This window comes from Alosa pseudoharengus, unplaced genomic scaffold, assembly GCF_046254945.1.
Source record: "Alosa pseudoharengus isolate Yale_2024_CS ecotype anadromous, Long Island Sound unplaced genomic scaffold, YU_APseudo_1.1 YU_APseudo_1.1_scf_7, whole genome shotgun sequence".
NCBI lineage: Eukaryota > Metazoa > Chordata > Actinopteri > Clupeiformes > Clupeidae > Alosa > Alosa pseudoharengus.
The window spans coordinates 40,048,343-40,065,665 of record NW_027468859.1 but is presented as its reverse complement, the minus strand read 5'-3'; the positions used below and the strand labels follow the sequence as shown (position 1 = coordinate 40,065,665).

The 17,323-nt window shown below is 39.3% G+C and overlaps 1 protein-coding gene across 1 annotated transcript in view; it reads right to left on the bottom strand.

Moving 5' to 3' along the window:
* The window catches only part of ino80 (INO80 complex ATPase subunit), a 61,980-nt gene that overhangs the window by 10,986 nt on the left and 33,671 nt on the right, over positions 1–17,323 (bottom strand). Inside the window, exons 20-30 of the mRNA XM_076273345.1 lie at positions 14,730–14,897; positions 14,490–14,623; positions 14,295–14,362; positions 9,410–9,503; positions 6,711–6,879; positions 6,431–6,571; positions 5,778–6,003; positions 4,819–4,946; positions 1,979–2,073; positions 1,307–1,379; positions 756–914 (exon numbers count right to left, since the gene is read on the bottom strand). Coding sequence (XP_076129460.1) covers positions 756–914; positions 1,307–1,379; positions 1,979–2,073; positions 4,819–4,946; positions 5,778–6,003; positions 6,431–6,571; positions 6,711–6,879; positions 9,410–9,503; positions 14,295–14,362; positions 14,490–14,623; positions 14,730–14,897 — 1,455 coding nt within the window. The remainder of the gene's footprint in view (positions 1–755; positions 915–1,306; positions 1,380–1,978; positions 2,074–4,818; positions 4,947–5,777; positions 6,004–6,430; positions 6,572–6,710; positions 6,880–9,409; positions 9,504–14,294; positions 14,363–14,489; positions 14,624–14,729; positions 14,898–17,323) is intronic.

Below are 17,323 nucleotides of genomic sequence, written 5' to 3'. Positions count from 1 at the left end.
GGCGCTGATTACCCGATGAGCTACAGGTTTGATAAATAGCACATAAACTGAAGATCCCCTACGTTCGGTTTCTGCAGTTTTGCCATGGCGCTGATAACGCTACGTTCGCAAATGTAAGTACATCTGGCCTATTTCCTCAGAATAGAAGTGCCATTTTTTTTTACAAAATGTTTAGGCTGTATACAAAACAAACTACTAGATACTCCAGCAAGATTATACTGCTGTGATTATTAAGCTTTCTGGCAATCAGAACAAATACAGATATTACCCAATTTGGCAAAACAATGAGTGAAATAAACCTTTCATGTGCATAGAGAACCTCTTCGATCTTTGTTTGTGATAAGAAATGTGTCGTGTTTATATTTAGTTTATCTAATGTTTAGGTATATCTACTTCTGAAATACAGGTACATGTTCGATTATGGTCCCGTAAGACTGTCTGGTTGCGTGTCCATATAAAAAGCCCCACCCCATGCTGATGGTGAGGGAGACCAGCAGGTTATTATTGGGCAAAATTTCCCTTTAGGAGTAACAGCAAAACAGTTTTTTGTAACATTAAAAATGGCAGTTGTAACAATTATGTGGACATGACAGGTTAGCATGTGTTAATAAAGTGCTCACTGTAGGTCTCAGGGAATGATATATTTTTCTAAGTCAAACATATATGGTCAAAAGATGGCCCCCGTGGTCAAATTATGTGTTTTACATTTTGATTTCAATGGGCAAATGGACAATTTTGGACACAACTTAGCTTACCTCACTCTTCTCTTTGGCTCTCTGTAAGATGCGCTCCTCAATGGTGCCCTTGCAAATAAGGCGATATACAGTGACCTGCTTAGTCTGACCAAGCCGGTGAGCCCGGTCCATAGCCTGTTGGTCCACAGTAGGATTCCAGTCACTATCGTAAAATATAACCTGGAGAGACAAAAACATGACCCTTTAAGAGCTAATTGTGAGGAGGACCTGCTATGTGGTAGCTTATAAACTTTTTTGATGGGATTGGGCTAGACCAGACAAAACCATAAAAAGTTTAGGGAATGTTTTCTTTGATTCCATGGGAACAAAAATTGGGATAGGTGTCAATGGGGCATTGGTGTAACTATACAAGGCCGTGTGAGTTCATAATTCAACAGGCATATCTCAGGTATGAAAAGAGATATCTGGCTTACATTTTTGTATGATAGTTATAAAACATGTTAGACACTTTGAACAAAATATTAGCAAAAGTCTGAGACCATGGTGTCAAATCCAATATTTTTGTGTTGATTTGATATGGAATAACACTAGAGAAACAAACAGAAACTCACTGTATCAGCTGCTGTGAGGTTAATGCCTAGACCTCCTGCTCTTGTGCTAAGGAGAAAGACAAAAATATCCGTCCTATTGGGAAGACAAAAGAGGTAAAGTCATCAGAGACATAGCATTGGGTGCAGTGAGAAAGAGTTGAGGAGACAGACAGCAAGTCGGCCACCTTAAAATGAAAGAGCTTGTCACCTGGTGTTTTTACTTATCTGATATCTATAAATTAAACGTAGAGTCCATAATTGTAATCAAACACATTTTTTTGTCAAATTCCCCTAGCTTTCCATTCAGTTCAAAGTGTGGTCAAAGGACTTTTACACAAATGTGAAACAAACAAGGGACTCAGGCCCATAACATAGTCAATTCCAGTCAATTAATACCTTGCCTCAGAAGCACGGAAGGAAAGAGTGTAATTTGATTGGCTGTTGAGCTAAAATATTATCAAACTTTCGTGAGAATTGTGGACTCAGGGCTAAGCTACACCAGGCGCGTAACTGAAGCTCTCCGTTCGTGTTGCGTCTGCTGCAACAATAAGCTTCCACTATAATCAGTGGAAGTAGCTACACCAGACATGAAAAAAAAAATTGACAATTTTTCTAAAATGGATTTTACGCATCGCGAATGTAACGCTTCAGTTACGTGCCTGGTGTAGCTTTCCTGTCAGCCTTTAAACTCACCTGCTCTGAAAGTCAGCAACCATATCCCGTCGTTCTGAAATCTTGGATGAACCATCCAGACGCATGTATGTGTGCTTGCGGTAAACCATATACTCCTGACAGGATGAAAATAAATATATGGTACAATATACAACAGGGTACAACATGGTATAATGTATCTAAAGACACGTTCTTCATTGACACTGTAAGTGATGAAAATCACATAAAAGCATTGTTTGTAAACCTAAAGCTTAGATTAGACACAGACATTTTAGTTAGAAGAAGAAGAAGAAGAAGAAGAAAGACTTTGGATAACAGAACAGTGCATTTCTTAGTTCTGCCCACAACATTTGAGGTCGGGAAGTTCGGTCTGGCATTGCTCCATAGTGGAGCAAGTATGCTCGCCCTAGATCGGGCGGACCAATCAAATCGGACTTTACGATGATGGACAGGTGAGCAACAACGCCTGGTCTATCACGTCATCTGAGCATGCTTAGATTAGGCTTATGTTTGAAATAAAAACGGTGTGTCTAGAAGGATACATGGCTTTTAAGACCCCATATGGAAAATGCATATTATTTAATGAGGTTTTATCACTGAAAACGATTATTTCTGAAAACTTCTGGCCAATGTTGAGATGTGGGAAAACTCGTGGTTTCACTTTCATCAAAGGAAAACAGCACTGTTGCATTGCGACATGTTCCCTCGTTCGTTTGAAATCTCTGATTGTCCACCTATTCGAGGGATTTGCGACAGCCTTATCCAGCTGTTTAACATGTTTGTAGCATGTCAGTGTTCAACAGAATTATTTTTAAAAACGGAGGGGATATAGGCTATCAGTTTTTTCCTAATAGCCTACTCTATCTCTTAGATTTCGCTAATGAGTGTTGTAGGCTAGGAGTTATTGACGGCACTAACTTTTACAAAAGAGCAGAAAACAATGTTAAGGCATTTGTTGAGAAGAAGGATGGTTCGTGTGTTTTCTTCCTACACCTCACGGTAAGATATTTCGTTGCTCTGGTTGGTTAGGTCTATCCAATTGAGTGCATAGGCATTCCCCCCCTGTATCGGTTGAAACACGCCCCATAATTACGTCCCAATGGAGCAGTATCAGACTCATATTCTGACTAGAATTGAGTATGACTACGTCAGGCTATGCATTTCTATGCACTGTAATAATAATAAACATTGAAAAAATAAAATTGTGGTCAAGTACAACAGCCATGACAGTAGAAACGCCATTTTTTTTTTTAAATCAGTGTAAAAATCATTCAGCTTCTGTTTAAATTTGCTTAACATAAAAAATGCACAGGAAGATTGTGGAGATGACGTAATGTATTTTTAATTTCTTTAAACTTTATACTTTTTGAGATTAACAAAAAACAAGCTTATTGCCCCCGTAGACTTTGCATGGGCACTATGACATTATAAAGGGCCAATTAAACGGATTTGCACCTGTATCAACTGCCAGCAACTTTCTGCTAAACTAGGCCAACTCTCTCTGTGTCTCTCCATTCTACAAGGATATAAGGCACATTCCATCCAACTTTCTATCCATCAATCTTCTTCAAACCCTTCACTCATCCACCCATTAAACTATCTATCAACATCCATTACAGTAAACAACCTGCCTATCAACATCCATTAAACTTTCTGTCTATCAACATCCATTACACTATCTACATCCAACTTTTAAACTCTGTCTAAACTCTGTTTAAAATATACTCTGTCTCAGACTTTATGCATAAAATATGGCTCTCTTAAAACTACAGATCCTGTTCAACTGTGTCCTCTGCCCACAACCGTTAAAAAATAATAGTTCAGACGAGAAACTCACAAATGGAAAGAGAATGCATTTATTGATGTAAGTAAGTACAATGTAGTATGCTTGGTCATGGAGGCCTTGATCTGCTCAAGACGCTGCTGCAGAGCTGCATAAACGAAGCTGCATGAGTAATAACATTTTTGCTGAAGAATGCTGCTGCGTGAGAACATAACAAGCATAGATCGGAATCAAAAAGACCCCCCTATCCTATGCAGATCTAGACAGGTGGAGCTGGGTAGGAGGAGGGAACAATTTAGTGCCGTCATCTCACGACTGCGTGAGTCTGACATCGGACCGCAGATATATAAAATACCCCGGCAATAGAAACGAGACTGACGTCTCAACCAATTAGCAGTGTCACTCAGAGTTTCCCGTATGAACTAGTCATTCCTCACTACAATAATTCACTATTAAATAATTTAACTATTTACTCAACTATTTAACTGTTCAGCCATTCCAACTGACAGTTGTCATCAACTATGACTATGCCAACTGTTTCCTCTGGCCACAACTGTTTCAAAATAAAAGTCCTTACTACACTATAATAATTCACTATTAAATAATTTAACCATTTAAACTACTCAACTATTTAACTGTTCAGCCATTCCAACTGTCAATTATCATCAACTATGCCTCCAGCCAACTATATTAAACCACCACCTACCTAGCAACCAACAGGATACCAGGCTATGTCCAGGATACCAGGATATGTCAGTTTCCATAGCAACCAAAATGATTACCCTAGCAACCATCATAGAAACCGCATGACAACAAACATGTCTACCTAAGCAAAACCATTGAAACTATCTCTAAATTATCTGTTTTAACACTGTATATTTTACATCATGTTTTCATGCACTGGTAATTCCTTGGAATTACATTTTCTAGTTATTATTATTATTAGCATAAAAGACTGGTCAGCTGTATGACAGCAGTATACACTAGTGGGTTTCTTTCAGTGTTCTGGACTATAGATCTGGGAGACAGTATGGTCAGAATTTCGGATTAAAGTCCTTCTTTTGGCTCTGATACTCACCTCCAGCAAGTCAATCATTCGAGTCATCTGAGAGTAGATGAGAATGCGATGTCCTTGAGACTTCAGCATGCTGAGCAACTTATCCAAGGTATGTAACTTCCCACTGTGCGTAATTAGAGTCTCTTTGTCTAAAAACAAATGTTTAAAAAGAAAAGGTTTTAAATTAAAACAGAACTGTAACAATTGGAACTTCATCCAATGTACTTGCAGTTATGGCCATTAGGGATGGCTATTTTGGCAGATTTTACACTTGAAATTCAGATGTTTAACTGTACATGATGGCTGATAAAGAGTTGAAAATATGTTCTATGATATTCAGGTGATTTGAGTAATTGGCTAAAATGTAATTTAGTTTTGTAACAATAATTTACTAACACATCATTAGTTAAGAAAATGCACCACAGGTTCTTCTACCATCACTCCACTCTAAGAAAGTTAACCTTGAAATTTGTATCACATTCATTGGTTTACTGTAACAATCTGGCAGTCTCTTGATTTGATCTTAAAGTGTCCCCAGCACACACCAAACACTTCTTTTGTCTGCAACAATTAATCAAGTTTTTAATTGCAATAGCAATTTTAACTAATGCAATTAGCTAATCCCAAAAGTTGTAATTAACTGTGCATCATGCAACTCTGTCTAAATGGTTAATCTTGTCATATACAGTATGATGATATGATTCATGTCATCCTCCTTGTGTGACATTGAAGCTCACTTAACAGAAGTGCTGTGCTTCTCATGCACAAGACATGCTTACCAATCAGAAGTGGCCACACTTAAAGCCAAATTTTAAATATTGACCTGCAGCTTGAATTACAAAAAATATATCACAAAACAAATCGCAATGGCAATAGCTGTCTGAAAAATCTCAATTAGATACAGTATTTTCCCCAAATGGTGCAGCCCTAACAAATGCATACATTATCTTTTCACAGTAACAGTCAATATCCCTAAATACCTGGTATCCTAATGAAGGACCATCCATGTCTGGGGTATTGTGCCATCACTCCACCAAGATATTCTGTGTGGAAGACCTGGGATCGAGAAGCCCAGGCTGAGGCTAGCTCTGGTGATCCATACAGAATGCACTGCTTAGCAGCTTGGCAACTTCCAGCCCGCATTAGACGCCCTTCATACTCAGCACTGCGGTCATCACAGTAGCGCTCCATTGGAGGTGCTGTCACCTGAGAGACAAAACAACGTTTGGTAAGAAAAGAGTGAATGATAAATACATTTTAACTCACCAAACAGAATGCCTATGTTTTCTACTGCTGTCGTTGTGCTCACACTTTATTTTCGCCTATTTTGCATGAACCTCTTATTTTCCCATGGGGATTTGTTCTTGGGAACACAGGAAACTAAAAATGACTTGCTTCCGGTTGAATTCCACAGTCTAGACATATAGATAGGTAGTGCAATGCTATCTTTGATAGAACTATACACTTATACAAAATATTTTCCAACTTATTGTGACAGACTACTTTCATCAATGGGAGTGATTTCAAATAATGTCAGGAGAGGTGTTAAGTTCACTGTACTACAGGTAGGGAACTTAACGCCTTAAAGCAGAAGAAACATAATTGAATATCAGCTGCAGAGTCATGTACATACCCTCGGCACAACAGCGAGGAGGAATTTGGGTAATTCATAGGGCTGGCATGGTCTTAGAGCAGGAGTTGAAGAAAGTTTCCAAAGGCCAGGTACATCCACAGGTGTCAACAACCCTTGCTGATGCCTGGTGAACACCAAATCCTGAAATCATAGAAAAAACATGCACTATTAAAAAGGAGACAACATTTCCATAATTTGTCTATGTCGAATATATTTGGGGGCTGTGAGAACACATGGCCACCTATAAAGAATGTGCTTGAAGTAACAAGATGAGGCTCACCTGAAGGACAGGACTATAATGTGTGCTTGGGAAAGAGGTTGGTGTGTTGAGCCACAGAATCATATCTTTTGTGATTAGCTTCTCATTCTGATCCTGGTTCTCCATGGCCCACAGTCGTCGCATGTAGAGCCGGTAGGAGTCCTTCTGGGACAGAGCGATCGCTAACCATCTGTTGAGAGGGAGAACACATAAGGGTCAAATAATCAGATATGGTTGGTACAGTACCAACTCAGATTTTGTTCAAACATTGTCTATATCAACAAAAGGTCCCAAAACCAAGGCCTATAAAATCTTTATGTTTAAATCTGCTGAAACTGGAGGGTGGGTGTGGGGGAGGAGAGTGCAATTGCCATACTGATCGCAAGAATGTCAATCAGAGCTGTTGCCCATGCTCAAAGTAGCCTAAAGGAGCCTAAAGAGTTCAATATGGATTTTACCAAATATGTGAACAAAATTGGAGTGATCTCAAATCATTCAATTCAATGTTTTGCTTCCACTAATGAAAAAGGACATGCCTTTATATTTGGTTGTTGCTGCACCGTCTTTTAAACAAATCTTGGGTCCGGCGAGCCGCCGTCTTCAGAGTCAGGAAGTCTTGCGGGTCTATCATGTCTCGATGGTCACGATGTAACAAATTGCTTTACGGCACTATACACATGCACATCAGGCACTGGCTAGAACGAGGTAGCGATGGAGTTTCTCACACATTTGTCATGGCAGAGCCGGCAAAAAGAAGCAGAAAGCGAGTAAACCGTTTTCTGAGGAACAGGGAAAGAGGAAACGGCAGACTGACCTAGTGAGGAGTGTCGTGAAATATATACTCTGAAGCTGAAGGGGGAGCTCTGTAGAGAAAACTGCGAGCAAAAAGCGAGATAACAGTGAAGAAATAGCCAAAACTGCATAGGGTCCCTTTAATTTCTCTATCATGAATGGGTCCCAGTACCCTTGCTCTAAAACTGCTTGGACCCCGCTCATTGTTGCTACTATAGCCTATTTATTATTATTATTATTATTATTATTATTATTATTATTAGTAGTAGTAGTAGTAGTCGTAGTAGTCGTAGTCAATCTACTAGCCTACTTGGAATGAGTTCAGTGTAATGTGAAACAATGGTTTCCATGCACACTACATTTTGATTAAGGACCATATTCTGGTTATGGCAATATTCAGAATAGGAAGTAGCTGTATTCTCGTTTACATGTTAATATGCTGAATAAAGCAGCGACGTGCTTTGTCCCTGAATTTCATTCATGACTTCATGACAAGGCTTTTCACCGATTTTTAATGTCAGCAGTGCATGCAAAACCTGCTTCTTTGAGCATTACGACCCATCGATAAATGCCATCTTGACCTTTAAACTCTTTGAATACGGTTGTGTCGCGTTTTAAGCACCATCAGTTTGGAAAAGCCTGCGCAGCACAAGTGACTGACCTAGCCTAGAGAAATAAGTTCTATGGATATTCTTGCACATTACACAGAGGGTTATGGTGCTTTAACCAATAAGCTATTCCTATTTCTAAAGACAGATGTTGTAAGCTACTTGCGTTGCAGACAAATGCAGATTCATAACACCGTGGACGTCAATTTAAATGTAAACATAGCCTAAATAGTACAAATAACTTAAGTTGTTATATTGTATTTGCGGAGGTTTCTTTATTTGGGAAAGTGAAATCCCATTTTCTTCTCAAGTTAAATGTGCTTGCCTGTGCCAAGGCTATGCACAGTATTGGTGTTGTGTTGTGGCTAGAATGTGACATTAATATAACAGTAGGCTTTTGCATAATTGGCGAAGAAGACAGAATGAACAACAATGCGCCTTTACTGTAGTGGAGTTTGTGAGACAGAAACAAGAGGAAAATAGCGAAAATGTCCATTTAAATTGTAGCCTCATGCACTTTTGCGTTTTAAATCTGAAATAAGGAGGAATGTGAGAAGACTGCTATTAACTGTAAAGAATGCATCTGCCGTTTTTTTTTTTTAAGAACATAGTCCAGTATTTCTTTCGAAATTGAAATGAAGTTGTATGGACTGGACTATGTTTTAAAAAAAAAAAAAAAAAAACGGTGACGAAATTGTGAATTTCCAGAGCGTGTTACTCCACACTCAGCAATCGACTCCTACGGATTTTTCTCCTGAAGATGGCAGCAAAGATGGCAACATTTCCGGAAAGTTACTGGCTTGATGAAATTCATTCTGGACTCTCTATCCGACCACATAAAGACCTCGGGATACTTCGGTTTGGCTTTAGGGACCCTCTACTCACTACCACGTAAGTGTAATGTTGTTTGGAACTGTAGAAGAGGTATAAAAATAGCGTTTTGTAGCGGCGAAATGACATGCCTCGGTCACTTCCAGGCTAACGAGTTTTGACTAAAAACAGTAAAATCGAACTTTCTCAAAACACATCCGAATGACATGATTTGGATGTCAACTCAACGTATGTACTCCCAATCATCCGTAAATTGATCTAAAGTGCATTTTACTCCGGATAATTACTTTAAGCTTTGCGCCTCTGACCATCCGTTTCCGATCGGCAATATAGGGCCCTTAGTGTACAAAGTGCAAATGTCACACCTGTTCCAACCACTTTCCTGGCAGCTGTCTGATTTGACATGGATTCACTCAAAAGGCAATATATATGAAACAATCAAAATATTTACACAATACAACCCACAAAATAAGAGAAAATGTCACCCACCGAATTAGACTGCCCTGCAGCATGATGTTGGACATCTCAGATGGGGAGACATCGATGAAGCGTAGGAACGAAAAGCAACTTCGCTCATCGTCACCTAAGCAGACAGAGGAACATATGTCATAAGGAAATACAGTGGAGTGCCAATTTGACTCAAAGCTAATAAAATGGTAATTGCATATGTTGTCAACCAGATGCTGTAAAAATGCATGCTGGTTAACAGTTTTACCCTATGTACTAATAATAATAATAATAATAAAAAAATAAAAAAAATAAAAAATAAAAAAATGATTCTGTTCTTGCATGAATTTACACATACTGTAGCCTACCAATGGTTTGCAATGGGTGTGCCGAGGCAATTTTGAGGTACCCAATGCATTTATCGATTTGTATTGAATTCAATGACCATCAAACCAGCTAATAGGCTAACTGAAAAAAAACACCATGCCAATCTCTAGGTATGGTGAAGGGTGTGTGATGATGTGGGGCTATTTTAATTCCAAAGGCCAAGGGAACTTTATCAGGATGCATAGTATCCTGGATCCATGAAATAAGTGGCTTTTAAAAATAAAAAAAACCTGCCTGCCTCTATGGGAATTTAACATAGGGGTCAAATACCCCTGTATTTTAAGGAAGAACATTTATTTATTTACGATACATTCGTCATTCACTAAGAAAATTGGTGTCCTTAAAGGTTGGATTTTTACTCATTTTTTAAATTAAGGCATTAAGATCAATTTCTAACAGATTATTTTATATTCCTCTTTTTAGTCAACTTTAGCATGGGTTCAAATACTTATTCTCCCCACTGTATTTTATTTAATATACTTTAATATTATTTTACACACTTCTGTACGCTATCTTGTCATAGCCAGAATAAGCATAAGTGGCTACAGATTGAAAAGCAGTTACTTCCAATTCATTGCCAGCCTATTCTTCTACTTTGCATTGCCAGAAGTCTTCACCATACAGACAATGTAACCTAAAAACAATGGCTATATTATGGGTAAACCTATATTTAAGCTATATAGCCTAGGCATGTCCACTCGGACGGACTGACAGAGTAGGCTATCTTTTTTTCTCAGCCGACTGTCTCTGTCATGTCCTGCACTGACAACATGGCTACATAAACGAATGCTAGGTTTTTCTAACTTGTACGCTTGATTTCCAGTGCATTTGCTTTGCTTGTGAATGAAGTTGTATGCCTGCTTTCCTTGTCCAATGTGATTGTTGAACGATGCTGGCCAGAAATGACAAGGTGAAAGTTTCCGTGTCATATCATACCTCTCGCCTCGTTGCTACTCTAAAATGTAGCAGCTGGCAGTAGGGCTGCACAATTAATCGAATTTTAATCACGATTTTGGCTTCCTGCGATCAAATTTGCGTGATCGAGCGATATTAAAAATGCGTGCTCTACCCATACAACTAACCTGGCAACCCATAGAACGCTCCGCTACAAAACTTTTAGTCCTTGTTTGCTTCCTCCGATATAGCCTATAATAAAGAGTTGAGCTAACGACGGGATCCGTGAATTTTATTCATGTATTTTATAAGCTACATGTGCAACCTACAAGGCATATGCGTTTCAAGATACAGCCTACTCAAAACGAGTGAACAATAATGAAAATGTAGCCTACACGTCAGTGTTTTATATATCAACGAATTACTAAACCTGGGTGCCCAAACTGCGGCCCGCCACGCACTTTAATCCGGCCCGCCGAGCATAAGTTTATCATAGGCCACTCACTATTTTTTTTAGCGATAGACGTTGTGGTTAACTTTAGGCTACTGCAAACTGCTTTACACTCTTCTTAGAGAACGTTTACAATGTCAATGTCAAAACAACTTGTTACATCGAGATACATAGTAGGCCTATCTCCATTGTAGCAGATCTAACTACGTTTTGCTACTCCATTTAATTGGGAACGCATTTGGGCGTGCACAGTGCATGAGAGGGAGAGAGCGCGATGGCAACAGTAGTTCCCACTACTGACCATTTATAAACTGTGAGAGGGCATAGCCATGCACACTAGCCATAGGCTATATTTGAGTGAAGCTGGCAAAGTCTTAAAGTGACAGTGCACCATTTATAAATGAATTAAACAGCATCAAATTAACAGTATTTAATTTTCTACAACGAAATTACTTTGTCATTTAAATAATACAAAACGTTACTATTATTATTATTTGTGTGTGGCCCACCGGCCAATTTTCAAAACCCAATGTGGCCCTTGAGTCAAAAAGTTTGGACACCCCTGGACTAAATGATTAAACTCATGAACAAGAAGCAGAGCTTAAGTGGCTGATGGGGAGTGTTGGGAGGATTCCCGGTGGGCAGTTAAAGTTTCCCCAAATAATAACAAAGTAGCACGCACAAAAAATTAGTTTGGAAGTCGCAGTCAAGTCTATATTTGCAGTAATTTAGGGGAGTAAATGTGAGGGGAAGAATTTGGGTGAGCCAGATAGCAAGTCCATTATGTTTAGGGAAAAAATATTTTTTGTCACTAAAATTAATTAATAATTGTGATAAATAATCGTGATCTCAATATTGATCAAAATAATCGTGATTATCATTTTGGCCATAATCGTGCAGCCCTAGCTGACGTTATTGTCTTTACTGAGCTGTTAGATATATAGAACATCTACTTCCGTGTAGTAAGCTACAACATGGTCTGATTCTACATAGGCCAGTAATTACTTTCATAATCGCGGGGCAACGTAACCATGTATTCTGAAGCCCTGTTTCTTTTCTCCCATGCCGTTGTGCACTGAGGGAGGGGTGCGCTTTTCTCCCTCAAGATACTTTCTCCTCCGATAATAAACTTGTACTCGTAACGAAGGGCAATTGAAAATGTAGCAGAGTAAAGAGTAGACCACTGGCTCAAAAATGTATTTGAGTATGAGTAGAAGTACAGTTTTGAAAAAGGAATATGGAAAGTTGCCGTTCCTCGAAAAAAATACTTTTTTACTCATGTGCGTTACTTGTAATGCGTTACTACCCACCCCTGCAACTTCTAGGCATGTGGGTGTGTGTGTGTGTGTTTGTTTGTACATACTGTTGATGACTTGACCGTCTATCTTTGGACAGTTTAACAGAACCAAGAGTTCCGAGGATAGACAATGGTCTTCACGGGGGAAGACAAGAGAAGGCTGCACAGCCGTATATATATATATATATATATATATATTATATAGCAGGGGTTCCCAAAGTGGGGGGGGGGGTCGCGGGACGGCGAGGGGTGGGTCGCGAAATGATTTCCATAAATCAAATAAATTTGGAAAAAATTAAATTCTGAAAAATTATGACTGGATAAGATCACCATTCACTGTAACCACCGCAAGTCATCTTTCAGCCGGCATGGAGGACGCACTGGTTGAGCTGTCATGTGACCGCACTTTAAAGACAGATTTTAATTCCAAGACGCTTGTTGAGTTCTGGATTTCAGTCGAGAGGGAATATCCACCCCTATCCAAGGCCGCGATGGACATACTGACGCCGTTCTTTGCTGCACTGACATATATTAAAAACAAATACAGATCGCGTCTAAATGTGGAGGATGGGGGGCGCTGTGGCGCAGCAGGCTACAGCACCTGTACCATATACGGGCCCGAGTGCCCACGGGGACCCAGGTTCGAATCCGACCTGCGGTCATTTCCTGATCCCACCCCATCTCTCTCCCACTTGCTTCCTGTCACTCTCCACTGTCCTGTCCAAATAAAGGCAAAAAAGCCCAAAAAATATACTTTAAAAAAAAAAAAAAAAAATGTGGAGGATGATCTCAGTGTGGCCGTCTCCACAATTAAACCAAGAATGGACTTGCTGTGTTCCGCGCATAGCGCGCATCCATCTCATTAGAGGAGATTAACGCTGAAACGTAGTTGCCAAAATGTAAATTTGCGCAGCAACAATGTACATATGTTTACAACAGTTTGTGGATATTACCTTGACTGAGATATTTTTCTGTTAAAGCAACACCAAAGAGTTTTTTGTACATTAAAATATTGTTTCCAAAATCATCAACTCGTAACAGGGTGAACGGTGAACTGCATTCTCTTCGCGACCCTCTATCGGCTATAACCGCACTATGCAAGTTTGCCAGATCGGGTAGCGGATCTGTAGTTCGATGGAATGAGACATAAGAAACTACAAATTTGACTTGCTTCTGATATCGCAATACATTATACTTTCATAAAATCATGCAACGTACTCTACCTTGTCTGTAGACATCGTTATTTCCAAAGCCAGTGCTGGATAAACAAGCGTGCGTGTGACAGGAAAAGTGCTTTGGTGTTGCTTTAAAATGGAAATTAAAGTAATGTTTCAAAGTTAAGTTTGCACATGACAGCAATAATGTGCACTCATGGATATTATTTTTTGACTAAGGTATTCTGCTTTTATCATATAGTAAAGTTCTATATGTAAAATCATAACAGGCTGCTCTGTTCTTTTGTGTTGTCGTTAAGCCCGTGTTTGGATAAGCCTAGTGCGTATGGCCGGTGCGCACATTTTATTTTATTTTTTGAGTCACATCCAGGGATAGTGGGGGTCGCCAGTCTCTGGCACGGTTATTTTGGGGGTCGCGGGTTGAAAAGTTTGGGAACCCCTGTTATATAGGGTGACACAGGGGGCTTCTACTAGCAATGTGCTTCCATGGTCGGTCATGCCAGAGATGCTCCCCATAGTGAAATAACTCACTCATGTAATCAGAGAGCCATGGTTCCATTAATGAACTGCTGTTCAAACTGTCAGTAGCAGGGCACAATTTCAACAAACATAAAAAAAATATGACCAATATAAACAGCATTCTTTAACCAGCACGTGAACAAAAAAACATGGCAAAATGTAGGAGTTTGCACAGGGTTGATGAAGACAGTTATGTGTACTCACTATTTCTGTGAAACAGGGACTGTTGAATGTAATGTGGAGAGAATGGAGAGAGCAAAACCTGAAGCAACCTGTGGTTGAGACAAACACAGAAATTAGGCAGGAATATTTTTTTACTTCAATGTCAACTTCCACATAAAAAATATTCATATTCTACTCTTCTAGAAAATGTAAAGAATGTTTTAATTTACCACTTACTTAATCCTGTTCTGGTTTGTTGTATGTAGAAGGCCTTGTCGGTACATGAACTTAGAAATTCGGAAAGGTTTGAGAGTCATGTGAAAAGGTGAACGAGTCTCTTGCCTCTCAAACAGGTCTGGATGATTACACACCTTTAAGAAAAGAAAAAAAGAAAAGAATTTGCCACAAAATCAGAATTGTAACCGACTGACAACAGACTGAAAACCAAGTTCAAAAGCCCATCAGTAGTTCTCTCACCTTCCTGAACTGCATGACGAGATTCATGAGGCTGCTAGTAGTGCTATGAGACTGCTGAGAGGATCCCATAGATGACTGCAGCAGGTCTTCTATGGAGATCTTATTCTTGAGAGCTTGGTACAGGAGACGCTGTCTACTGGTTAGTTGGCAATATGTCAGGATCTCAATCTGAAAATAAAACAGTTTGAAACAATTTAGACCCATCATCCTTGACATTTGCTAAACAGTAAGTGCATTTCTCTAGCCTGGCTAGCGCCACCACTTCTCAATGAGGCGTGGTCTGGGAACCAAACGTTAATTTTCTCGTATTTGAAAAAAATGCCCAGATCCGTTTATTGGGTGCCACGGATGTCTATCAAATGCGTCTGTGCATAGCTCATCATCGTCTTGCTTTCCCCCTTGTTCTGTGATTGGTCGCCTATCTCAGGCGAAAATTTGCTCCATGGTCTCCAGGCTGCCTTAGCAGCGTGAATCAAATCTCGCGCAAGGCAGCATGGGAACACCCAGGCTAGCATTTCTCAAAACAATTCGTACAAATAGCAAAACACCATGGATTACCTGCAAAAGCCAGTCCCTTGCTCAAAATCCTTAGTTCATCTTTCAAAAGTAAATATCTGTGTCAATGAACATGTCAGTGCCATCAGAATGACAAGTTCTTGTGTCATTGTGTACAAATAAGGCAGTCAAATTGCTTAGTCATGTTGTCAGTGTACTCTGGGGGGATGTTCTGATGTAGCTATGGCTAAAGCTGATGACAATTATTGTAAATTGTAGGTTTTACCTTAGTGTATGTGGGAGTTTGATTGCAAGAGACTGGACAAGATTCACATTTATGCTTTTCTGTTTGTACTGTAATTTGTTGACAGACCATGTCATTGCGATACAGAAAGGAAAAGACAGCACTGCATAGGACAAAAAAAAGTGAACATAGGACAATGTCCTTAGGGAAAACTGTACATGCAGTGCTGTAGGAATTACAGTGCAGTCTTCCTACACCTCCTGATGTTCCTGTCAGTTATTATGACAACTTGTTCAACCATTTTGCATGTAAAGACTTATGCTAGTATGAACTAATCCCTAAATGTTGTGGGGGGTGAGACTATTCAACAGAGACCCATATATATTATATACTTTTAATTACTTTTTTCTGCTGTTAGTGAATGTGTGTGTGATGTCTGTATGCTACTGAGACCTTGAATTTCCCCTTGGGGATCAATAAAGTATCTATCTATCTATCTATCTATCTATCATTAAAATCAATAATTTCGATCAACATGACATAACCAATGAAAAATAATTTGCATGGATGTACCAAAGCATTTGCAACTTGTTCAAAGAAATTATTTTTTTGATGTGCACAAATGACACAATGATGTGAAGATTGAGAATTTCAATTCTGATCTGAGAAATGTACCAAAGTGACTGAGAAAAACTGTAAAGAAAATAATGCAGCTGAGATTACTCAAACCTATGGATTAGTGTCACTCACAAACAAGATAATTATTGTAGTTTTACTGCATTGCGGATTACTGCAACCAGAAGCTGCTTTAAATATTGCAAGACAACATTTAGGTTAGAGTTTTTCAACCTTTTTTGAACCACGGTACATTTCTTACATTATAAAAACCCTGCAGCACACCACCAACCAAAATGTAACAAAATTACACACTGTAGCCTAATACAGCAAAAATAATGACAATTTAGTCTCTCCATTTGTTTACAGTTCAGTTCAGAGTCTGCATTTTTCCTTTTCAAGTAGGCCTATCCATCGCTGGTTTAGCCTACATCTGTTCACCCATGGGCTAGATATTAGAAAGCTAGATACCGCATTGTCCGTTGAGTTCTATGAAGTGGCATAGGCTACATGAACGCGGCCGTCATATTGCTGGTGGCAAACACCTTACTGTCTATGGGCAACACTTGCCGACAATCAGAGACACCTGTCTGATTTTCAATCAGAGACACCTGTCTGATTTTCAATCAGAGACACCTGTTTCTCCATTGGCCTCTAGTGATTGTTGCCCCCACTATGATGGCAGCGCTATTTAGGCCTATGTACGTTCTGGAGCCCAATGCGGTATCTAACTTTCTAATATCTATTTTTCACTGCCACTTCTTGTGCGCACCGCTTAATTATCCAGGTCATTATTGCGCTACCTAGTGCCACCCACTGACAGAGTATTTATTTACTTAACAAGTTACTACATTGCAGGCACAGACGCTTGCTTTGTATTATCCAGCTTTATGGAATGTCATAGTAGAATATTATGAGCTGTTTTATTGGGAAAAGGACATGTGTAATGTAGGGATGCACGATATATCAGCGGCCGATATATTATTAGCCGATAAGTGAAAAAATGAAAATATTATTATCGGTCCGTAACAGCCGAATTCTGGCCGATAATTTGCGCCGATTATTTTTTAAAGTCCTAATTTAGGCCTACGTAAGGTCCGTCTGGCTACACTGAGCTAGCCTACTTGAGCTTGGTAGGCTATACTTTTTCCTAAATATAATGTCAGCGGTGTGAATGTATTTCACCACTCTAACAAAATCTGTGGATATGCGTTCATTTGGGAATCTGTGCATCTCAAAA